This window comes from Phyllobates terribilis, unplaced genomic scaffold (genome assembly GCF_046119375.1).
Source record: "Phyllobates terribilis strain yellow unplaced genomic scaffold, ASM4611937v1 Scaffold_4__5_contigs__length_816908805, whole genome shotgun sequence".
Classification (NCBI taxonomy): Eukaryota; Metazoa; Chordata; class Amphibia; order Anura; family Dendrobatidae; genus Phyllobates; species Phyllobates terribilis.
This window is the reverse complement of record NW_027362764.1, coordinates 812885350-812908895: the sequence shown is the minus strand read 5'-3', so window position 1 is coordinate 812908895 and position 23546 is coordinate 812885350. Positions and strand designations below refer to the sequence as shown.

General features: G+C 53.3%; 1 protein-coding gene across 3 annotated transcripts in view; it reads left to right on the top strand.

The window, feature by feature from the left end:
* Window positions 1-9734: 9734 nt before the first annotated feature.
* Window positions 9735-23546, top strand: part of WDR97 (WD repeat domain 97) — a 578372-nt gene continuing 564560 nt past the window's right edge. For all 3 annotated transcript variants that reach the window (XM_073680111.1, XM_073680113.1, XM_073680112.1), the window contains exon 1: window positions 9735-9878. In XM_073680111.1, the coding sequence (XP_073536212.1) occupies window positions 9839-9878 (40 nt within the window). In that variant the 5' untranslated portion in view covers window positions 9735-9838. The remainder of the gene's footprint in view (window positions 9879-23546) is intronic.

The window sequence follows — 23546 nt, the reverse complement described above, 5'->3', positions numbered from 1 at the left end:
TCTTCACCACTGGTAAGTTTGAACAGTCTTTGCTTTTCAGGCACGCAGTACCCGGTGGTTGCGGGCACGAAATCCTGCCGACTACGCCAAAGTTGACGCGCCCCTGGGCCTGTGTCGCGCTGCGTTGCGCACGCGGGAGCTTACCCGGAGCCGGATCTCTTGAGGGTTGTAGTCTTGTGGCGGCGACCCGGTCCGTGCCCAGGGAGTCAAACTGAGCGGCGATGTACTAGCAGTAGATGGTTGGTGACTACGCCACCCGTTGAATGCAGCTATGGAGCTGCCGCTGCAGGGCAGACCGCTGAGGCCGGTGGAAGGATGGTGCAGCGTGGATGGTATAACCCCCAACGGGAGGGGTATGGCCTCAGGGCAGCCGACGTGGATGATGGGGGTAGCAGGAACCACTCAGAGACGGTGCGGTGTAGTTCAGGGTCTTTACTGGTGACAAAGATAGACCCTCCCGGAGTACTTGCTAGTGATAGGGGCCTGGTCAGTCCTTGAGCAGATGGGATCTCCCCTGGCCAGGCGGAGTTGTAGGCCTTCCCAACTAACTGTACTCTTCTGGCTACCTTGCTAGAGGCGGAAATAAGTAGCCCACGTCCCTGAGTGTACCGTGTGGTGCTCACCCGTATGGCCGGTGACTCGGGCCTTCTAATGGCTTCCGCTCCACGATGGCGGTGCTGGTCCCACGCGTGTGACCGTGCCTTCGGGCTTCTGGGCCAGAGGACCTGAAATCCTCTGCCGGACGGTTTCTGCTGCTGGGTAGGAGTTAGTCCCCACAGCCTCGGACTCCGGGTCCGGTAAGAAATCTTCTCAGTCAGGGCGAGCTCTGCAGCTGCCAGCCCCTGACTCGTTGTAACTCTGCTCCCCACAGAGCTCCTGATGTTTCTTGCTATGCTGCTTCTCTTCTCTACTCTTGTTCTGTCTTCTTTCTCACTAACCCTGCCTCAGCCCCGGGTTTATATAGGGGAAGTCCTTCCCCTCCCAAGACTGGGCAGGAGGTGTGGCATGCACAGGATCCCTGACCAAAGGACCTCCCACCTGCTCTCAGACGTAATATCTCTATCACTGTGGCAACCAGACCCCTGGGGTGTCACAGCTGCTCCTCCCCCAATCCTGGAGACCTCACCGTCCACACACGGCCGCTCCTCCCCCAATCCTAGAGTCCGCCCCGTCCACACACGGCTGCTCCTCCCCCAATCCTAGAGTCCGCCCCGTCCACACACGGCCGCTCCTCCCCCAATCCTAGAGACCGCCCCGTTCACACACGGCTGCTCCTCCCCCAATCCTAGAGTCCGCCCCGTCCACACACGGCTGCTCCTCCCCCAATCCTAGAGACCGCCCCGTCCACACACGGCTGCTCCTCCCCCAATCCTGGAGACCGCCCCGTCCACACACGGCTGCTCCTCCCCCAATCCTGGAGACCGCCCCGTCCACACACGGCCGCTCCTCCCCCAATCCTGGAGACCGCCCCGTCCACACACGGCCGCTCCTCCCCCAATCCTAGAGACCGCCCGGTCCACACACGGCCGCTCCTCCCCCAATCCTAGAGACCGCCCCGTCCACACACGGCCGCTCCTCCCCCAATCCTAGAGACCGCCCCGTCCACACACGGCCGCTCCTCCCCCAATCCTAGAGACCGCCCCGTCCACACACGGCCGCTCCTCCCCCAATCCTGGAGACCGCCCCGTCCACACACGGCCGCTCCTCCCCCAATCCTGGAGACCGCCCCGTCCACACACGGCCGCTCCTCCCCCAATCCTAGAGACCACCCCGTCCACACACGGCCGCTCCTCCCCCAATCCTAGAGACCGCCCCGTCCACACACGGCTGCTCCTCCCCTAATCCTGGAGACCGCCCCGTCCACACACGGCCGCTCCTCCCCCAATCCTAGAGACCGCCCCGTCCACACACGGCCGCTCCTCCCCCAATCCTAGAGACCGCCCCGTCCACACACGGCCGCTCCTCCCCCAATCCTGGAGACCGCCCCGTCCACACACGGCCGCTCCTCCCCCAATCCTGGAGACCGCCCCGTCCACACACGGCCGCTCCTCCCCCAATCCTGGAGACCGCCCCGTCCACACACGGCTGCTCCTCCCCCAATCCTGGAGACCGCCCCGTCCACACACGGCCGCTCCTCCCCCAATCCTGGAGACCGCCCCGTCCACACACGGCCGCTCCTCCCCCAATCCTAGAGACCGCCCCGTCCACACACGGCCGCTCCTCCCCCAATCCTAGAGACCGCCCCGTCCACACACGGCCGCTCCTCCCCCAATCCTAGAGACCGCCCCGTCCACACACGGCCGCTCCTCCCCCAATCCTAGAGACCGCCCCGTCCACACACGGCCGCTCCTCCCCCAATCCTGGAGACCGCCCCGTCCACACACGGCCGCTCCTCCCCCAATCCTGGAGACCGCCCCGTCCACACACGGCTGCTCCTCCCCCAATCCTAGAGACCACCCCGTCCACACACGGCTGCTCCTCCCCCAATCCTAGAGACCGCCCCGTCCACACACGGCTGCTCCTCCCCTAATCCTGGAGACCGCCCCGTCCACACACGGCTGCTCCTCCCCCAATCCTAGAGACCGCCCCGTCCACACACGGCCGCTCCTCCCCCAATCCTAGAGACCGCCCCGTCCACACACGGCCGCTCCTCCCCCAATCCTGGAGACCGCCCCGTCCACACACGGCCGCTCCTCCCCCAATCCTGGAGACCGCCCCGTCCACACACGGCCGCTCCTCCCCCAATCCTAGAGACCGCCCCGTCCACACACGGCCGCTCCTCCCCCAATCCTGGAGACCGCCCCGTCCACACACGGCCGCTCCTCCCCCAATCCTAGAGTCCGCCCCGTAAACACACGGCTGCTCCTCCCCCAATCCTAGAGACCGCCCCGTCCACACACGGCCGCTCCTCCCCCAATCCTGGAGACCGCCCCGTCCACCCACGGCCGCTCCTCCCCCAATCCTAGAGTCCGCCCCGTCCACACACGGCCGCTCCTCCCCCAATCCTAGAGACCGCCCCGTCCACACACGGCCGCTCCTCCCCCAATCCTAGAGACCGCCCCGTCCACACACGGCCGCTCCTCCCCCAATCCTAGAGACCGCCCCGTCCACACACGGCCGCTCCTCCCCCAATCCTAGAGACCGCCCCGTCCACACACGGCCGCTCCTCCCCCAATCCTAGAGACCGCCCCGTCCACACACGGCCGCTCCTCCCCCAATCCTGGAGACCGCCCCGTCCACACACGGCCGCTCCTCCCCCAATCCTGGAGACCGCCCCGTCCACACACGGCCGCTCCTCCCCCAATCCTAGAGACCGCCCCGTCCACACACGGCCGCTCCTCCCCCAATCCTAGAGTCCGCCCCGTCCACACACGGCCGCTCCTCCCCCAATCCTAGAGACCGCCCCGTCCACACACGGCTGCTCCTCCCCCAATCCTAGAGACCGCCCCGTCCACACACGGCTGCTCCTCCCCCAATCCTAGAGACCGCCCCGTCCACACACGGCTGTTCCTCCCCCAATCCTAGAGTCCGCCCCGTCCACACACGGCCGCTCCTCCCCCAATCCTGGAGACCGCCCCGTCCACACACGGCCGCTCCTCCCCCAATCCTAGAGTCCGCCCCGTCCACACACGGCCGCTCCTCCCCCAATCCTAGAGTCCGCCCCGTCCACACACGGCTGCTCCTCCCCCAATCCTAGAGACCGCCCCATCCACACACGGCCGCTCCTCCCCCAATCCTAGAGACCGCCCCGTCCACACACGGCCGCTCCTCCCCCAATCCTAGAGTCCGCCCCGTCCACACACGGCTGCTCCTCCCCCAATCCTGGAGACCGCCCCGTCCACACACGGCCGCTCCTCCCCCAATCCTAGAGACCGCCCCGTCCACACACGGCCGCTCCTCCCCCAATCCTAGAGACCGCCCCGTCCACACACGGCCGCTCCTCCCCCAATCCTGGAGACCGCCCCGTCCACACACGGCCGCTCCTCCCCCAATCCTAGAGTCCGCCCCGTCCACACACGGCCGCTCCTCCCCCAATCCTAGAGACCGCCCCGTCCACACACGGCTGCTCCTCCCCCAATCCTAGAGACCGCCCCGTCCACACACGGCCGCTCCTCCCCCAATCCTGGAGACCGCCCCGTCCACACACGGCCGCTCCTCCCCCAATCCTGGAGACCGCCCCGTCCACACACGGCCGCTCCTCCCCCAATCCTGGAGACCGCCCCGTCCACACACGGCCGCTCCTCCCCCAATCCTGGAGACCGCCCCGTCCACACACGGCCGCTCCTCCCCCAATCCTAGAGTCCGCCCCGTCCACACACGGCTGCTCCTCCCCCAATCCTAGAGTCCGCCCCGTCCACACACGGCCGCTCCTCCCCCAATCCTAGAGTCCGCCCCGTCCACACACGTCTGCTCCTCCCCCAATCCTAGAGTCCGCCCCGTCCACACACGGCTGCTCCTCCCCCAATCCTAGAGTCCGCCCCGTCCACACACGGCTGCTCCTCCCCCAATCCTGGAGACCGCCCCGTCCACACACGGCCGCTCCTCCCCCAATCCTAGAGTCCGCCCCGTCCACACACGGCTGCTCCTCCCCCAATCCTGGAGACCGCCCCGTCCACACACGGCTGCTCCTCCCCCAATCCTGGAGACCGCCCCGTCCACACACGGCTGCTCCTCCCCCAATCCTAGAGTCCGCCCCGTCCACACACGGCTGCTCCTCCCCCAATCCTGGAGACCGCCCCGTCCACACACGGCCGCTCCTCCCCCAATCCTAGAGACCGCCCCGTCCACACATGGCCGCTCCTCCCCCAATCCTAGAGACCGCCCCGTCCACACACGGCCGCTCCTCCCCCAATCCTGGAGACCGCCCCGTTCACACACGGCTGCTCCTCCCCCAATCCTAGAGTCCGCCCCGTCCACACTCGGCTGCTCCTCCCCCAATCCTAGAGACCGCCCCGTCCACACACGGCTGCTCCTCCCCCAATCCTAGAGTCCGCCCCGTCCACACACGGCTGCTCCTCCCCCAATCCTAGAGTCCGCCCCGTCCACACACGGCTGCTCCTCCCCCAATCCTAGAGACCGCCCCGTCCACACACGGCTGCTCCTCCCCCAATCCTAGAGACCGCCCCGTCCACACACGGCCGCTCCTCCCCCAATCCTAGAGTCCGCCCCGTCCACACACGGCCGCTCCTCCCCCAATCCTAGAGTCCGCCCCGTCCACACACGGCTGCTCCTCCCCCAATCCTAGAGTCCGCCCCGTCCACACACGGCTGCTCCTCCCCCAATCCTAGAGACCGCCCCGTCCACACACGGCTGCTCCTCCCCCAATCCTAGAGTCCGCCCCGTCCACACACGGCTGCTCCTCCCCCAATCCTGGAGACCGCCCCGTCCACACACGGCTGCTCCTCCCCCAATCCTAGAGTCCGCCCCGTCCACACACGGCTGCTCCTCCCCCAATCCTGGAGACCGCCCCGTTCACACACGGCTGCTCCTCCCCCAATCCTAGAGTCCGCCCCGTCCACACACGGCTGCTCCTCCCCCAATCCTAGAGTCCGCCCCGTCCACACACGGCCGCTCCTCCCCCAATCCTAGAGTCCGCCCCGTCCACACACGGCTGCTCCTCCCCCAATCCTGGAGACCGCCCCGTCCACACACGGCTGCTCCTCCCCCAATCCTAGAGTCCGCCCCGTCCACACACGGCTGCTCCTCCCCCAATCCTGGAGACCGCCCCGTCCACACACGGCTGCTCCTCCCCCAATCCTAGAGACCGCCCCGTCCACACACGGCTGCTCCTCCCCCAATCCTGGAGACCGCCCCGTCCACACACGGCCGCTCCTCCCCCAATCCTGGAGACCGCCCCGTCCACACACGGCCGCTCCTCCCCCAATCCTAGAGACCGCCCCGTCCACACACGGCTGCTCCTCCCCCAATCCTAGAGACCGCCCCGTCCACACACGGCCGCTCCTCCCCCAATCCTGGAGACCGCCCCGTCCACACACGGCCGCTCCTCCTCCAATCCTAGAGTCCGCCCCGTCCACACACGGCTGCTCCTCCCCCAATCCTGGAGACCGCCCCGTCCACACACGGCTGCTCCTCCCCCAATCCTGGAGACCGCCCCGTCCACACACGGCTGCTCCTCCCCCAATCCTGGAGACCGCCCCGTCCACACACGGCTGCTCCTCCCCCAATCCTGGAGACCGCCCCGTCCACACACGGCTGCTCCTCCCCCAATCCTGGAGACCGCCCCGTCCACACACGGCCGCTCCTCCCCCAATCCTAGAGACCGCCCCGTCCACACACGGCCGCTCCTCCCCCAATCCTAGAGACCGCCCCGTCCACACACGGCCGCTCCTCCCCCAATCCTAGAGTCCGCCCCGTTCACACACGGCTGCTCCTCCCCCAATCCTAGAGTCCGCCCCGTCCACACACGGCCGCTCCTCCCCCAATCCTGGAGACCGCCCCGTTCACACACGGCTGCTCCTCCCCCAATCCTAGAGACCGCCCCGTCCACACACGGCCGCTCCTCCCCCAATCCTAGAGACCGCCCCGTCCACACACGTCTGCTCCTCCCCCAATCCTGGAGACCGCCCCGTCCACACACGGCTGCTCCTCCCCCAATCCTAGAGACCGCCCCGTCCACACACGGCTGCTCCTCCCCCAATCCTAGAGTCCGCCCCGTCCACACACGGCCGCTCCTCCCCCAATCCTAGAGTCCGCCCCGTCCACACACGGCTGCTCCTCCCCCAATCCTAGAGACCGCCCCGTCCACACACGACTGCTCCTCCCCCAATCCTAGAGTCCGCCCCGTCCACACACGGCCGCTCCTCCCCCAATCCTAGAGTCCGCCCCGTCCACACACGGCCGCTCCTCCCCCAATCCTAGAGTCCGCCCCGTCCACACACGGCCGCTCCTCCCCCAATCCTAGAGTCCGCCCCGTCCACACACGGCCGCTCCTCCCCCAATCCTAGAGACCGCCCCGTCCACACACGGCCGCTCCTCCCCCAATCCAGGAGACCGCCCCGTCCACACACGGCTGCTCCTCCCCCAATCCTAGAGTCCGCCCCGTCCACACACGGCTGCTCCTCCCCCAATCCTAGAGACCGCCCCGTCCACACACGGCCGCTCCTCCCCCAATCCAGGAGACCGCCCCGTCCACACACGGCTGCTCCTCCCCCAATCCTAGAGTCCGCCCCGTCCACACACGGCTGCTCCTCCCCCAATCCTAGAGACCGCCCCGTCCACACACGGCCGCTCCTCCCCCAATCCTGGAGACCGCCCCGTCCACACACGGCTGCTCCTCCCCCAATCCTAGAGTCCGCCCCGTCCACACACGGCTGCTCCTCCCCCAATCCTAGAGTCCGCCCCGTCCACACACGGCCGCTCCTCCCCCAATCCTAGAGACCGCCCCGTCCACACACGGCTGCTCCTCCCCCAATCCTAGAGTCCGCCCCGTCCACACACGGCTGCTCCTCCCCCAATCCTAGAGTCCGCCCCGTCCACACACGGCCGCTCCTCCCCCAATCCTAGAGACCGCCCCGTCCACACACGGCCGCTCCTCCCCCAATCCTGGAGACCGCCCCGTCCACACACGGCTGCTCCTCCCCCAATCCTAGAGACCGCCCCGTCCACACACGGCTGCTCCTCCCCCAATCCTGGAGACCGCCCCGTCCACACACGGCTGCTCCTCCCCCAATCCTGGAGTCCGCCCCGTCCACACACGGCTGCTCCTCCCCCAATCCTGGAGACCGCCCCGTCCACACACGGCTGCTCCTCCCCCAATCCTAGAGACCGCCCCGTCCACACACGGCCGCTCCTCCCCCAATCCTAGAGTCCGCCCCGTCCACACACGGCTGCTCCTCCCCCAATCCTGGAGACCGCCCCGTCCACACACGGCTGCTCCTCCCCCAATCCTGGAGACCGCCCCGTCCACACACGGCTGCTCCTCCCCCAATCCTGGAGACCGCCCCGTCCACACACGGCTGCTCCTCCCCCAATCCTAGAGTCCGCCCCGTCCACACACGGCTGCTCCTCCCCCAATCCTGGAGACCGCCCCGTCCACACACGGCCGCTCCTCCCCCAATCCTGGAGACCGCCCCGTCCACACACGGCTGCTCCTCCCCCAATCCTGGAGACCGCCCCGTCCACACACGGCTGCTCCTCCCCCAATCCTAGAGTCCGCCCCGTCCACACACGGCTGCTCCTCCCCCAATCCTAGAGTCCGCCCCGTCCACACACGGCCGCTCCTCCCCCAATCCTGGACACCGCCCCGTCCACACACGGCTGCTCCTCCCCCAATCCTAGAGTCCGCCCCGTCCACACACGGCTGCTCCTCCCCCAATCCTAGAGTCCGCCCCGTCCACACACGGCCGCTCCTCCCCCAATCCTGGAGACCGCCCCGTCCACACACGGCTGCTCCTCCCCCAATCCTAGAGACCGCCCCGTCCACACACGGCTGCTCCTCCCCCAATCCTGGAGACCGCCCCGTCCACACACGGCCGCTCCTCCCCCAATCCTAGAGTCCGCCCCGTCCACACACGGCTGCTCCTCCCCCAATCCTAGAGACCGCCCCGTCCACACACGGCTGCTCCTCCCCCAATCCTAGAGTCCGCCCCGTCCACACACGGCCGCTCCTCCCCCAATCCTGGAGACCGCCCCGTCCACACACGGCTGCTCCTCCCCCAATCCTGGAGACCGCCCCGTTCACACACGGCTGCTCCTCCCCCAATCCTGGAGACCGCCCCGTTCACACACGGCTGCTCCTCCCCCAATCCTGGAGACCGCCCCGTTCACACACGGCTGCTCCTCCCCCAATCCTGGAGACCGCCCCGTCCACACACGGCCGCTCCTCCCCCAATCCTAGAGTCCGCCCCGTCCACACACGGCCGCTCCTCCCCCAATCCTAGAGACCGCCCCGTCCACACACGGCCGCTCCTCCCCCAATCCTAGAGTCCGCCCCGTCCACACACGGCCGCTCCTCCCCCAATCCTAGAGACCGCCCCGTCCACACACGGCCGCTCCTCCCCCAATCCTAGAGTCCGCCCCGTCCACACACGGCCGCTCCTCCCCCAATCCTAGAGTCCGCCCCGTCCACACACGGCCGCTCCTCCCCCAATCCTAGAGTCCGCCCCGTCCACACACGGCTGCTCCTCCCCCAATCCTAGAGACCGCCCCGTCCACACACGGCCGCTCCTCCCCCAATCCTAGAGTCCGCCCCGTCCACACACGGCCGCTCCTCCCCCAATCCTAGAGACCGCCCCGTCCACACACGGCCGCTCCTCCCCCAATCCTAGAGTCCGCCCCGTCCACACACGGCCGCTCCTCCCCCAATCCTAGAGTCCGCCCCGTCCACACACGGCCGCTCCTCCCCCAATCCTAGAGTCCGCCCCGTCCACACACGGCTGCTCCTCCCCCAATCCTAGAGACCGCCCCGTCCACACACGGCTGCTCCTCCCCCAATCCTGGAGACCGCCCCGTCCACACACGGCTGCTCCTCCCCCAATCCTAGAGACCGCCCCGTCCACACACGGTCGCTCCTCCCCCAATCCTAGAGACCGCCCCGTCCACACACGGCTGCTCCTCCCCCAATCCTAGAGTCCGCCCCGTCCACACACGGCTGCTCCTCCCCCAATCCTAGAGACCGCCCCGTCCACACACGGCTGCTCCTCCCCCAATCCTAGAGACCGCCCCGTCCACACACGGCTGCTCCTCCCCCAATTACTCTTCTTACCTCTTCATTTACGCTTCTTCAGAGATCAAAAAACAGGGAAAAACCACGCCCCGTGACGTCACATAACGACTCGCGGTGTTTAAATAAGCTCCGCCCCTTCCAGTTTTGGTTACTATGACAACAAGACGCGGCGCAACTAGAAGCCAAACCAGAGGTAACAGTGCCCCGCTGTAACCCCGAAATACCGCGCACCCCCGTGAAATACAGCGCACCTCCCCCCCAAATATACCGGCTACAGAGGAGTTAATCCCTGCAGATGGTATATATATATATACTAATGATAGCAGAGCTGTACAGACAGGAGGGGACGCCGGCTACGGAGGGGTTAATCCCTGCAGATGGTATATATATATATATACTAATGATAGCAGAGCTGTACAGACAGGAGAGGACGCCGGCTACAGAGGGGTTAATCCCTGCAGATGGTGTATATATATATACTAATGATAGCAGAGCTGTACAGACAGGAGGGGACGCCGGCTACGGAGGGGTTAATCCCTGCAGATGGTATATATATATATATATATATATACTAATGATAGCAGAGCTGTACAGACAGGAGAGGACGCCGGCTACAGAGGGGTTAATCCCTGCAGATGGTATATATATATATACTAATGATAGCAGAGCTGTACAGACAGGAGAGGACGCCGGCTACAGAGGGGTTAATCCCTGCAGATGGTGTATATATATATACTAATGATAGCAGAGCTGTACAGACAGGAGAGGACGCCGGCTACAGAGGGGTTAATCCCTGCAGATGGTGTATATATATATACTAATGATAGCAGAGCTGTACAGACAGGAGAGGACGCCGGCTACAGAGGGGTTAATCCCTGCAGATGGTATATATATATATATATATACTAATGATAGCAGAGCTGTACAGACAGAAGAGGACGCCGGCTACAGAGGGGTTAATCCCTGCAGATGGTGTATATATATATACTAATGATAGCAGAGCTGTACAGACAGGAGGGGACGCCGGCTACAGAGGGGTTAATCCCTGCAGATGGTATATATATATATACTAATGATAGCAGAGCTGTACAGACAGGAGAGGACGCCGGCTACAGAGGGGTTAATCCCTGCAGATGGTGTATATATATATATATATATATATATATACTAATGATAGCAGAGCTGTACAGACAGGAGAGGACGCCGGCTACAGAGGGGTTAATCCCTGCAGATGGTATATATATATATACTAATGATAGCAGAGCTGTACAGACAGGAGAGGACGCCGGCTACAGAGGGGTTAATCCCTGCAGATGGTGTATATATATATACTAATGATAGCAGAGCTGTACAGACAGGAGAGGACGCCGGCTACAGAGGGGTTAATCCCTGCAGATGGTATATATATATATATACTAATGATAGCAGAGCTGTACAGACAGGAGAGGACGCCGGCTACAGAGGGGTTAATCCCTGCAGATGGTATATATATATATATACTAATGATAGCAGAGCTGTACAGACAGAAGAGGACGCCGGCTACAGAGGGGTTAATCCCTGCAGATGGTGTATATATATATACTAATGATAGCAGAGCTGTACAGACAGGAGGGGACGCCGGCTACAGAGGGGTTAATCCCTGCAGATGGTATATATATATATATACTAATGATAGCAGAGCTGTACAGACAGGAGAGGACGCCGGCTACAGAGGGGTTAATCCCTGCAGATGGTATATATATATATATACTAATGATAGCAGAGCTGTACAGACAGAAGAGGACGCCGGCTACAGAGGGGTTAATCCCTGCAGATGGTGTATATATATATACTAATGATAGCAGAGCTGTACAGACAGGAGGGGACGCCGGCTACAGAGGGGTTAATCCCTGCAGATGGTATATATATATATACTAATGATAGCAGAGCTGTACAGACAGGAGAGGACGCCGGCTACAGAGGGGTTAATCCCTGCAGATGGTGTATATATATATATATATATATATATACTAATGATAGCAGAGCTGTACAGACAGGAGAGGACGCCGGCTACAGAGGGGTTAATCCCTGCAGATGGTATATATATATATACTAATGATAGCAGAGCTGTACAGACAGGAGAGGACGCCGGCTACAGAGGGGTTAATCCCTGCAGATGGTATATATATATATATACTAATGATAGCAGAGCTGTACAGACAGGAGAGGACGCCAGCTACAGAGGGGTTAATCCCTGCAGATGGTATATATATATATATACTAATGATAGCAGAGCTGTACAGACAGGAGGGGACGCCGGCTACAGAGGGGTTAATCCCTGCAGATGGTGTATATATATATATATATATACTAATGATAGCAGAGCTGTACAGACAGGAGGGGACGCCGGCTACAGAGGGGTTAATCCCTGCAGATGGTATATATATATATACTAATGATAGCAGAGCTGTACAGACAGGAGAGGACGCCGGCTACAGAGGGGTTAATCCCTGCAGATGGTGTATATATATATACTAATGATAGCAGAGCTGTACAGACAGGAGAGGACGCCGGCTACAGAGGGGTTAATCCCTGCAGATGGTATATATATATATATATACTAATGATAGCAGAGCTGTACAGACAGGAGGGGACGCCGGCTACAGAGGGGTTAATCCCTGCAGATGGTATATATATATATATACTAATGATAGCAGAGCTGTACAGACAGGAGAGGACGCCGGCTACAGAGGGGTTAATCCCTGCAGATGGTATATATATATATATACTAATGATAGCAGAGCTGTACAGACAGGAGAGGACGCCGGCTACAGAGGGGTTAATCCCTGCAGATGGTATATATATATATATATATACTAATGATAGCAGAGCTGTACAGACAGAAGAGGACGCCGGCTACAGAGGGGTTAATCCCTGCAGATGGTATATATATATATATATATACTAATGATAGCAGAGCTGTACAGACAGGAGAGGACGCCGGCTACAGAGGGGTTAATCCCTGCAGATGGTATATATATATATACTAATGATAGCAGAGCTGTACAAACAGGAGAGGACGCCAGCTACAGAGGGGTTAATCCCTGCAGATGGTATATATATATATATACTAATGATAGCAGAGCTGTACAGACAGGAGGGGACGCCGGCTACAGAGGGGTTAATCCCTGCAGATGGTATATATATATATATATATATATACTAATGATAGCAGAGCTGTACAGACAGGAGAGGACGCCGGCTACAGAGGGGTTAATCCCTGCAGATGGTGTATATATATATACTAATGATAGCAGAGCTGTACAGACAGGAGGGGACGCCGGCTACAGAGGGGTTAATCCCTGCAGATGGTATATATATATATATATATATATATATATATATATATATATATACTAATGATAGCAGAGCTGTACAGACAGGAGAGGACGCCGGCTACAGAGGGGTTAATCCCTGCAGATGGTATATATATATATATATACTAATGATAGCAGAGCTGTACAGACAGGAGGGGACGCCGGCTACAGAGGGGTTAATCCCTGCAGATGGTATATATATATATATATATATATATATACTAATGATAGCAGAGCTGTACAGACAGGAGGGGACGCCGGCTACAGAGGGGTTAATCCCTGCAGATGGTATATATATATATACTAATGATAGCAGAGCTGTACAGACAGAAGAGGACGCCGGCTACAGAGGGGTTAATCCCTGCAGATGGTGTATATATATATACTAATGATAGCAGAGCTGTACAGACAGGAGGGGACGCCGGCTACAGAGGGGTTAATCCCTGCAGATGGTATATATATATATATATATATATATATATATATATATATATACTAATGATAGCAGAGCTGTACAGACAGGAGAGGATGCCGGCTACAGAGGGGTTAATCCCTGCAGATGGTATATATATATATATATATATACTAATGATAGCAGAACTGTACAGAAAGGAGAGGACGCCGGCTACAGAGGGGTTAATCCCTGCAGATGGTATATATATATATATATATACTAATGATAGCAGAGCTGTACAGACAGGAGAGGACGCCGGCTACAGAGGGGTTAATCCCTGCAGATGGTGTATATATATATATACTAATGATAGCAGAGCTGTACAGAAAGGAGAGGACGCCGGCTACAGAGGGGTTAATCCCTGCAGATGGTATATATATATATATATACTAATGATAGCAGAGCTGTACAGACAGGAGGGGACGCCGGCTACAGAGGGGTTAATCCCTGCAGATGGTATATATATATATACTAATGATAGCAGAGCTGTACAGAAAGGAGAGGACGCCGGCTACAGAGGGGTTAATCCCTGCAGATGGTATATATATATATATATATACTAATGATAGCAGAACTGTACAGAAAGGAGAGGACGCCGGCTACAGAGGGGTTAATCCCTGCAGATGGTATATATATATATATATACTAATGATAGCAGAGCTGTACAGACAGGAGGGGACGCCGGCTACAGAGGGGTTAATCCCTGCAGATGGTATATATATATATATATACTAATGATAGCAGAGCTGTACAGACAGGAGAGGACGCCGGCTACAGAGGGGTTAATCCCTGCAGATGGTATATATATATATATATACTAATGATAACAGAGCTGTACAGACAGGAGAGGACGCCGGCTACAGAGGGGTTAATCCCTGCAGATGGTATATATATATATATATATATATATATATATATACTAATGATAACAGAGCTGTACAGACAGGAGAGGACGCCGGCTACAGAGGGGTTAATCCCTGCAGATGGTGTATATATATATATACTAATGATAGCAGAGCTGTACAGACAGGAGAGGACGCCGGCTACAGAGGGGTTAATCCCTGCAGATGGTATATATATATATATATATATATATATATATATATATATATATATATATACTAATGATAGCAGAGCTGTACAGACAGGAGAGGACGCCGGCTACAGAGGGGTTAATCCCTGTAGATGGTGTATATATATATATATACTAATGATAGCAGAGCTGTACAGACAGGAGGGGACGCCGGCTACAGAGGGGTTAATCCCTGCAGATGGTATATATATATATATATATATATACTAATGATAGCAGAGCTGTACAGACAGGAGGGGACGCCGGCTACAGAGGGGTTAATCCCTGCAGATGGTATATATATATATATATATATACTAATGATAGCAGAGCTGTACAGACAGGAGGGGATGCCGGCTACAGAGGGGTTAATCCCTGCAGATGGTATATATATATATATATACTAATGATAGCAGAGCTGTACAGACAGGAGGGGACGCCGGCTACAGAGGGGTTAATCCCTGCAGATGGTATATATATATATATATATATATATATATATATATATATATACTAATGATAGCAGAGCTGTACAGACAGGAGAGGACGCCGGCTACAGAGGGGTTAATCCCTGCAGATGGTATATATATATATACTAATGATAGCAGAGCTGTACAGACAGGAGAGGACGCCGGCTACAGAGGGGTTAATCCCTGCAGATGGTGTATATATATATACTAATGATAGCAGAGCTGTACAGACAGGAGAGGACGCCGGCTACAGAGGGGTTAATCCCTGCAGATGGTATATATATATATATATATATATATATATATATATATATATATACTAATGATAGCAGAGCTGTACAGACAGGAGAGGACGCCGGCTACAGAGGGGTTAATCCCTGCAGATGGTATATATATATATATACTAATGATAGCAGAGCTGTACAGACAGGAGAGGACGCCGGCTACAGAGGGGTTAATCCCTGCAGATGGTATATATATATATACTAATGATAGCAGAGCTGTACAGACAGGAGGGGACGCCGGCTACAGAGGGGTTAATCCCTGCAGATGGTATATATATATATATACTAATGATAGCAGAGCTGTACAGACAGGAGTGGACGCCGGCTACAGAGGGGTTAATCCCTGCAGATGGTATATATATATATACTAATGATAGCAGAGCTGTACAGACAGGAGAGGACGCCGGCTACAGAGGGGTTAATCCCTGGAGATGGTATATATATATATACTAATGATAGCAGAGCTGTACAGACAGGAGAGGACGCCGGCTACAGAGGGGTTAATCCCTGCAGATGGTGTATATATATATATATATATATATACTAATGATAGCAGAGCTGTACAGACAGGAGAGGACGCCGGCTACAGAGGGGTTAATCCCTGCAGATGGTGTATATATATATATATACTAATGATAGCAGAGCTGTACAGACAGGAGAGGACGCCGGCTACAGAGGGGTTAATCCCTGCAGATGGTGTATATATATATATATATATATATATACTAATGATAGCAGAGCTGTACAGACAGGAGAGGACGCCGGCTACAGAGGGGTTAATCCCTGCAGATGGTGTATATATATATATATACTAATGATAGCAGAGCTGTACAGACAGGAGGGGACGCCAGCTACAGAGGGGTTAATCCCTGCAGATGGTGTATATATATATATATATATATATATATATATACTAATGATAGCAGAGCTGTACAGACAGGAGTGGACGCCCGCTACAGAGGGGTTAATCCCTGCAGATGGTGTATATATATATATATATATACTAATGATAGCAGAGCTGTACAGACAGGAGGGGACGCCGGCTACAGAGGGGTTAATCCCTGCAGATGGTATATATATATATATATATATATATATATATACTAATGATAGCAGAGCTGTACAGACAGGAGTGGACGCCGGCTACAGAGGGGTTAATCCCTGCAGATGGTATATATATATATACTAATGATAGCAGAGCTGTACAGACAGGAGAGGACGCCGGCTACAGAGGGGTTAATCCCTGCAGATGGTATATATATATATATATACACTAATGATAACAGAGCTGTACAGACAGGAGAGGACGCCAGCTACAGAGGGGTTAATCCCTGCAGATGGTGTATATATATATATATATATATATATATATATACTAATGATAGCAGAGCTGTACAGACAGGAGAGGACGCCGGCTACAGAGGGGTTAATCCCTGCAGATGGTGTATATATATATACTAATGATAGCAGAGCTGTACAGACAGGAGAGGACGCCGGCTACAGAGGGGTTAATCCCTGCAGATGGTATATATATATATATATATACTAATGATAGCAGAGCTGTACAGACAGGAGAGGACGCCGGCTACAGAGGGGTTAATCCCTGCAGATGGTGTATATATATATACTAATGATAGCAGAGCTGTACAGACAGGAGAGGACGCCGGCTACAGAGGGGTTAATCCCTGCAGATGGTGTATATATATATACTAATGATAGCAGAGCTGTACAGACAGGAGTGGACGCCGGCTACAGAGGGGTTAATCCCTGCAGATGGTGTATATATATATATACTAATGATAGCAGAGCTGTACAGACAGGAGAGGACGCCGGCTACAGAGGGGTTAATCCCTGCAGATGGTGTATATATATATACTAATGATAGCAGAGCTGTACAGACAGGAGAGGACGCCGGCTACAGAGGGGTTAATCCCTGCAGATGGTGTATATATATATACTAATGATAGCAGAGCTGTACAGACAGGAGTGGACGCCGGCTACAGAGGGGTTAATCCCTGCAGATGGTGTATATATATATACTAATGATAGCAGAGCTGTACAGACAGGAGAGGACGCCGGCTACAGAGGGGTTAATCCCTGCAGATGGTGTATATATATATACTAATGATAGCAGAGCTGTACAGACAGGAGTGGACGCCGGCTACAGAGGGGTTAATCCCTGCAGATGGTGTATATATATATATACTAATGATAGCAGAGCTGTACAGACAGGAGAGGACGCCGGCTACAGAGGGGTTAATCCCTGCAGATGGTGTATATATATATACTAATGATAGCAGAGCTGTACAGACAGGAGAGGACGCCGGCTACAGAGGGGTTAATCCCTGCAAATGGTATATATATATATATATATACTAATGATAGCACAGCTGTACAGACAGGAGAGGACGCCGGCTACAGAGGGGTTAATCCCTGCAGATGGTGTATATATATATATACTAATGATAGCACAGCTGTACAGACAGGAGAGGACGCCGGCTACAGAGGGGTTAATCCCTGCAGATGGTGTATATATATATATACTAATGATAGCACAGCTGTACACACAGGAGAGGACGCCGGCTACAGAGGGGTTAATCCCTGCAGATGGTGTATATATATATATATATATATATACTAATGATAGCAGAGCTGTACAGACAGGAGAGGACGCCGGCTACAGAGGGGTTAATCCCTGCAGATGGTGTATATATATATACTAATGATAGCAGAGCTGTACAGACAGGAGAGGACGCCAGCTACAGAGGGGTTAATCCCTGCAGATGGTGTATATATATATACTAATGATAGCAGAGCTGTACAGACAGGAGAGGACGCCGGCTACAGAGGGGTTAATCCCTGCAGATGGTGTATATATATATACTAATGATAGCAGAGCTGTACAGACAGGAGAGGACGCCGGCTACAGAGGGGTTAATCCCTGCAGATGGTGTATATATATATACTAATGATAGCAGAGCTGTACAGACAGGAGAGGACGCTGGCTACAGAGGGGTTAATCCCTGCAAATGGTATATATATATATATATATATATATACTAATGATAGCAGAGCTGTACAGACAGGAGAGGACGCCGGCTACAGAGGGGTTAATCCCTGCAGATGGTATATATATATATACTAATGATAGCAGAGCTGTACAGACAGGAGAGGACGCTGGCTACAGAGGGGTTAATCCCTGCAGATGGTGTATATATATATACTAATGATAGCAGAGCTGTACAGACAGGAGAGGACGCCGGCTACAGAGGGGTTAATCCCTGCAGATGGTGTATATATATATACTAATGATAGCAGAGCTGTACAGACAGGAGAGGACGCCGGCTACAGAGGGGTTAATCCCTGCAGATGGTGTATATATATATACTAATGATAGCAGAGCTGTACAGACAGGAGAGGACGCTGGCTACAGAGGGGTTAATCCCTGCAAATGGTATATATATATATATACTAATGATAGCAGAGCGGTACAGACAGGAGAGGACGCCGGCTACAGAGGGGTTAATCCCTGCAGATGGTATATATATATATACTAATGATAGCAGAGCTGTACAGACAGGAGAGGACGCCGGCTACAGAGGGGTTAATCCCTGCAGATGGTGTATATATATATACTAATGATAGCAGAGCTGTACAGACAGGAGAGGACGCCGGCTACAGAGGGGTTAATCCCTGCAGATGGTATATATATATATACTAATGATAGCAGAGCTGTACAGACAGGAGAGGACGCCGGCTACAGAGGGGTTAATCCCTGCAGATGGTGTATATATATATATATATATATATATATACTAATGATAGCAGAGCTGTACAGACAGAAGGGGACGCCAGCTACAGAGGGGTTAATCCCTGCAGATGGTGTATATATATATATATATATATATATATATATATATACACTAATGATAGCAGAGCTGTACAGACAGGAGGGGACGCCGGCTACAGAGGGGTTAATCCCTGCAGATGGTGTGTATATATATATATATATATATATACTAATGATAGCAGAGCTGTACAGACAGGAGAGGACGCCGGCTACAGAGGGGTTAATCCCTGCAGATGGTATATATATATACTAATGATAGCAGAGCTGTACAGACAGGAGGGGACGCCGGCTACAGAGGGGTTAATCCCTGCAGATGGTGTATATATATATATATATATATATATATACTAATGATAGCAGAGCTGTACAGACAGGAGAGGACGCCGGCTACAGAGGGGTTAATCCCTGCAGATGGTGTATATATATATATATATATATATATATACTAATGATAGCAGAGCTGTACAGACAGGAGGGGACGCCAGCTACAGAGGGGTTAATCCCTGCAGATGGTATATATATATATATATATATATGTATATATATATATATATATATATATATACTAATGATAGCAGAGCTGTACAGACAGGAGAGGACGCCGGCTACAGAGGGGTTAATCCCTGCAGATGGTGTATATATATATATACTAATGATAGCAGAGCTGTACAGACAGGAGGGGACGCCGGCTACAGAGGGGTTAATCCCTGTAGATGGTGTATATATATATATATACTAATGATAGCAGAGCTGTACAGACAGGAGGGTACGCCGGCTACAGAGGGGTTAATCCCTGCAGATGGTATATATATATATATATACTAATGATAGCAGAGCTGTACAGACAGGAGGGGACGCCGGCTACAGAGGGGTTAATCCCTGTAGATGGTGTATATATATATATATACTAATGATAGCAGAGCTGTACAGACAGGAGGGTACGCCGGCTACAGAGGGGTTAATCCCTGCAGATGGTATATATATATATATATATATATATATATATATATATATATACACTAATGATAACAGAGCTGTACAGACAGGAGAGGACGCCAGCTACAGAGGGGTTAATCCCTGCAGATGGTATATATATATACTAATGATAGCACAGCTGTACAGACAGGAGAGGACGCCGGCTACAGAGGGGTTAATCCCTGCAGATGGTGTATATATATATATATATATATATATATATATATATATACACTAATGATAACAGAGCTGTACAGACAGGAGGGGACGCCGGCTACAGAGGGGTTAATCCCTGCAGATGGTATATATATATATATATATATACACTAATGATAGCAGAGCTGTACAGACAGGAGAGGACGCCGGCTACAGAGGGGTTAATCCCTGCAGATGGTATATATATATATATATATATACTAATGATAGCAGGGCTGTACAGACAGGAGGGGACGCCGGCTACAGAGGGGTTAATCCCTGCAGATGGTATATATATATATATATATATATACTAATGATAGCAGAGCTGTACAGACAGGAGAGGACGCCGGCTACAGAGGGGTTAATCCCTGCAGATGGTGTATATATATATATATATATACTAATGATAGCAGGGCTGTACAGACAGGAGGGGACGCCGGCTACAGAGGGGTTAATCCCTGCAGATGGTATATATATATATATACTAATGATAGCAGAGCTGTACAGACAGGAGAGGACGCCGGCTAAAGAGGGGTTAATCCCTGGAGATGGTATATATATATATATATATATACTAATGATAGCAGAGCTGTACAGACAGGAGGGGACGCCGGCTACAGAGGGGTTAATCCCTGCAGATGGTATATATATATATATATACTAATGATAGCAGAGCTGTACAGACAGGAGTGGACGCCGGCTACAGAGGGGTTAATCCCTGCAGATGGTATATATATATATATATATACTAATGATAGCAGAGCTGTACAGACAGGAGGGGACGCCGGCTACGGAGGGGTTAATCCCTGCAGATGGTATATATATATATATATATATACTAATGATAGCAGAGCTGTACAGACAGGAGAGGACGCCGGCTACAGAGGGGTTAATCCCTGCAGATGGTATATATATATATACTAATGATAGCAGAGCTGTACAGACAGGAGAGGACGCCGGCTACAGAGGGGTTAATCCCTGCAGATGGTGTATATATATATATACTAATGATAGCAGAGCTGTACAGACAGGAGAGGACGCCGGCTACAGAGGGGTTAATCCCTGCAGATGGTGTATATATATATACTAATGATAGCAGAGCTGTACAGACAGGAGAGGACGCCGGCTACAGAGGGGTTAATCCCTGCAGATGGTATATATATATATATATACTAATGATAGCAGAGCTGTACAGACAGAAGAGGACGCCGGCTACAGAGGGGTTAATCCCTGCAGATGGTGTATATATATATACTAATGATAGCAGAGCTGTACAGACAGGAGGGGACGCCGGCTACAGAGGGGTTAATCCCTGCAGATGGTATATATATATATACTAATGATAGCAGAGCTGTACAGACAGGAGAGGACGCCGGCTACAGAGGGGTTAATCCCTGCAGATGGTGTATATATATATATATATATATATATATATACTAATGATAGCAGAGCTGTACAGACAGGAGAGGACGCCGGCTACAGAGGGGTTAATCCCTGCAGATGGTATATATATATATACTAATGATAGCAGAGCTGTACAGACAGGAGAGGACGCCGGCTACAGAGGGGTTAATCCCTGCAGATGGTGTATATATATATACTAATGATAGCAGAGCTGTACAGACAGGAGAGGACGCCGGCTACAGAGGGGTTAATCCCTGCAGATGGTATATATATATATATACTAATGATAGCAGAGCTGTACAGACAGGAGGGGACGCCGGCTACAGAGGGGTTAATCCCTGCAGATGGTATATATATATATATACTAATGATAGCAGAGCTGTACAGACAGGAGAGGACGCCGGCTACAGAGGGGTTAATCCCTGCAGATGGTATATATATATATATACTAATGATAGCAGAGCTGTACAGACAGAAGAGGACGCCGGCTACAGAGGGGTTAATCCCTGCAGATGGTGTATATATATATACTAATGATAGCAGAGCTGTACAGACAGGAGGGGACGCCGGCTACAGAGGGGTTAATCCCTGCAGATGGTATATATATATATACTAATGATAGCAGAGCTGTACAGACAGGAGAGGACGCCGGCTACAGAGGGGTTAATCCCTGCAGATGGTGTATATATATATATATATATATATATACTAATGATAGCAGAGCTGTACAGACAGGAGAGGACGCCGGCTACAGAGGGGTTAATCCCTGCAGATGGTATATATATATATACTAATGATAGCAGAGCTGTACAGACAGGAGAGGACGCCGGCTACAGAGGGGTTAATCCCTGCAGATGGTATATATATATATATACTAATGATAGCAGAGCTGTACAGACAGGAGAGGACGCCAGCTACAGAGGGGTTAATCCCTGCAGATGGTATATATATATATATACTAATGATAGCAGAGCTGTACAGACAGGAGGGGACGCCGGCTACAGAGGGGTTAATCCCTGCAGATGGTGTATATATATATATATATATACTAATGATAGCAGAGCTGTACAGACAGGAGGGGACGCCGGCTACAGAGGGGTTAATCCCTGCAGATGGTATATATATATATACTAATGATAGCAGAGCTGTACAGACAGGAGAGGACGCCGGCTACAGAGGGGTTAATCCCTGCAGATGGTGTATATATATATACTAATGATAGCAGAGCTGTACAGACAGGAGAGGACGCCGGCTACAGAGGGGTTAATCCCTGCAGATGGTATATATATATATATATACTAATGATAGCAGAGCTGTACAGACAGGAGGGGACGCCGGCTACAGAGGGGTTAATCCCTGCAGATGGTATATATATATATATACTAATGATAGCAGAGCTGTACAGACAGGAGAGGACGCCGGCTACAGAGGGGTTAATCCCTGCAGATGGTATATATATATATATACTAATGATAGCAGAGCTGTACAGACAGGAGAGGACGCCGGCTACAGAGGGGTTAATCCCTGCAGATGGTATATATATATATATATATACTAATGATAGCAGAGCTGTACAGACAGAAGAGGACGCCGGCTACAGAGGGGTTAATCCCTGCAGATGGTATATATATATATATATATACTAATGATAGCAGAGCTGTACAGACAGGAGAGGACGCCGGCTACAGAGGGGTTAATCCCTGCAGATGGTATATATATATATACTAATGATAGCAGAGCTGTACAAACAGGAGAGGACGCCAGCTACAGAGGGGTTAATCCCTGCAGATGGTATATA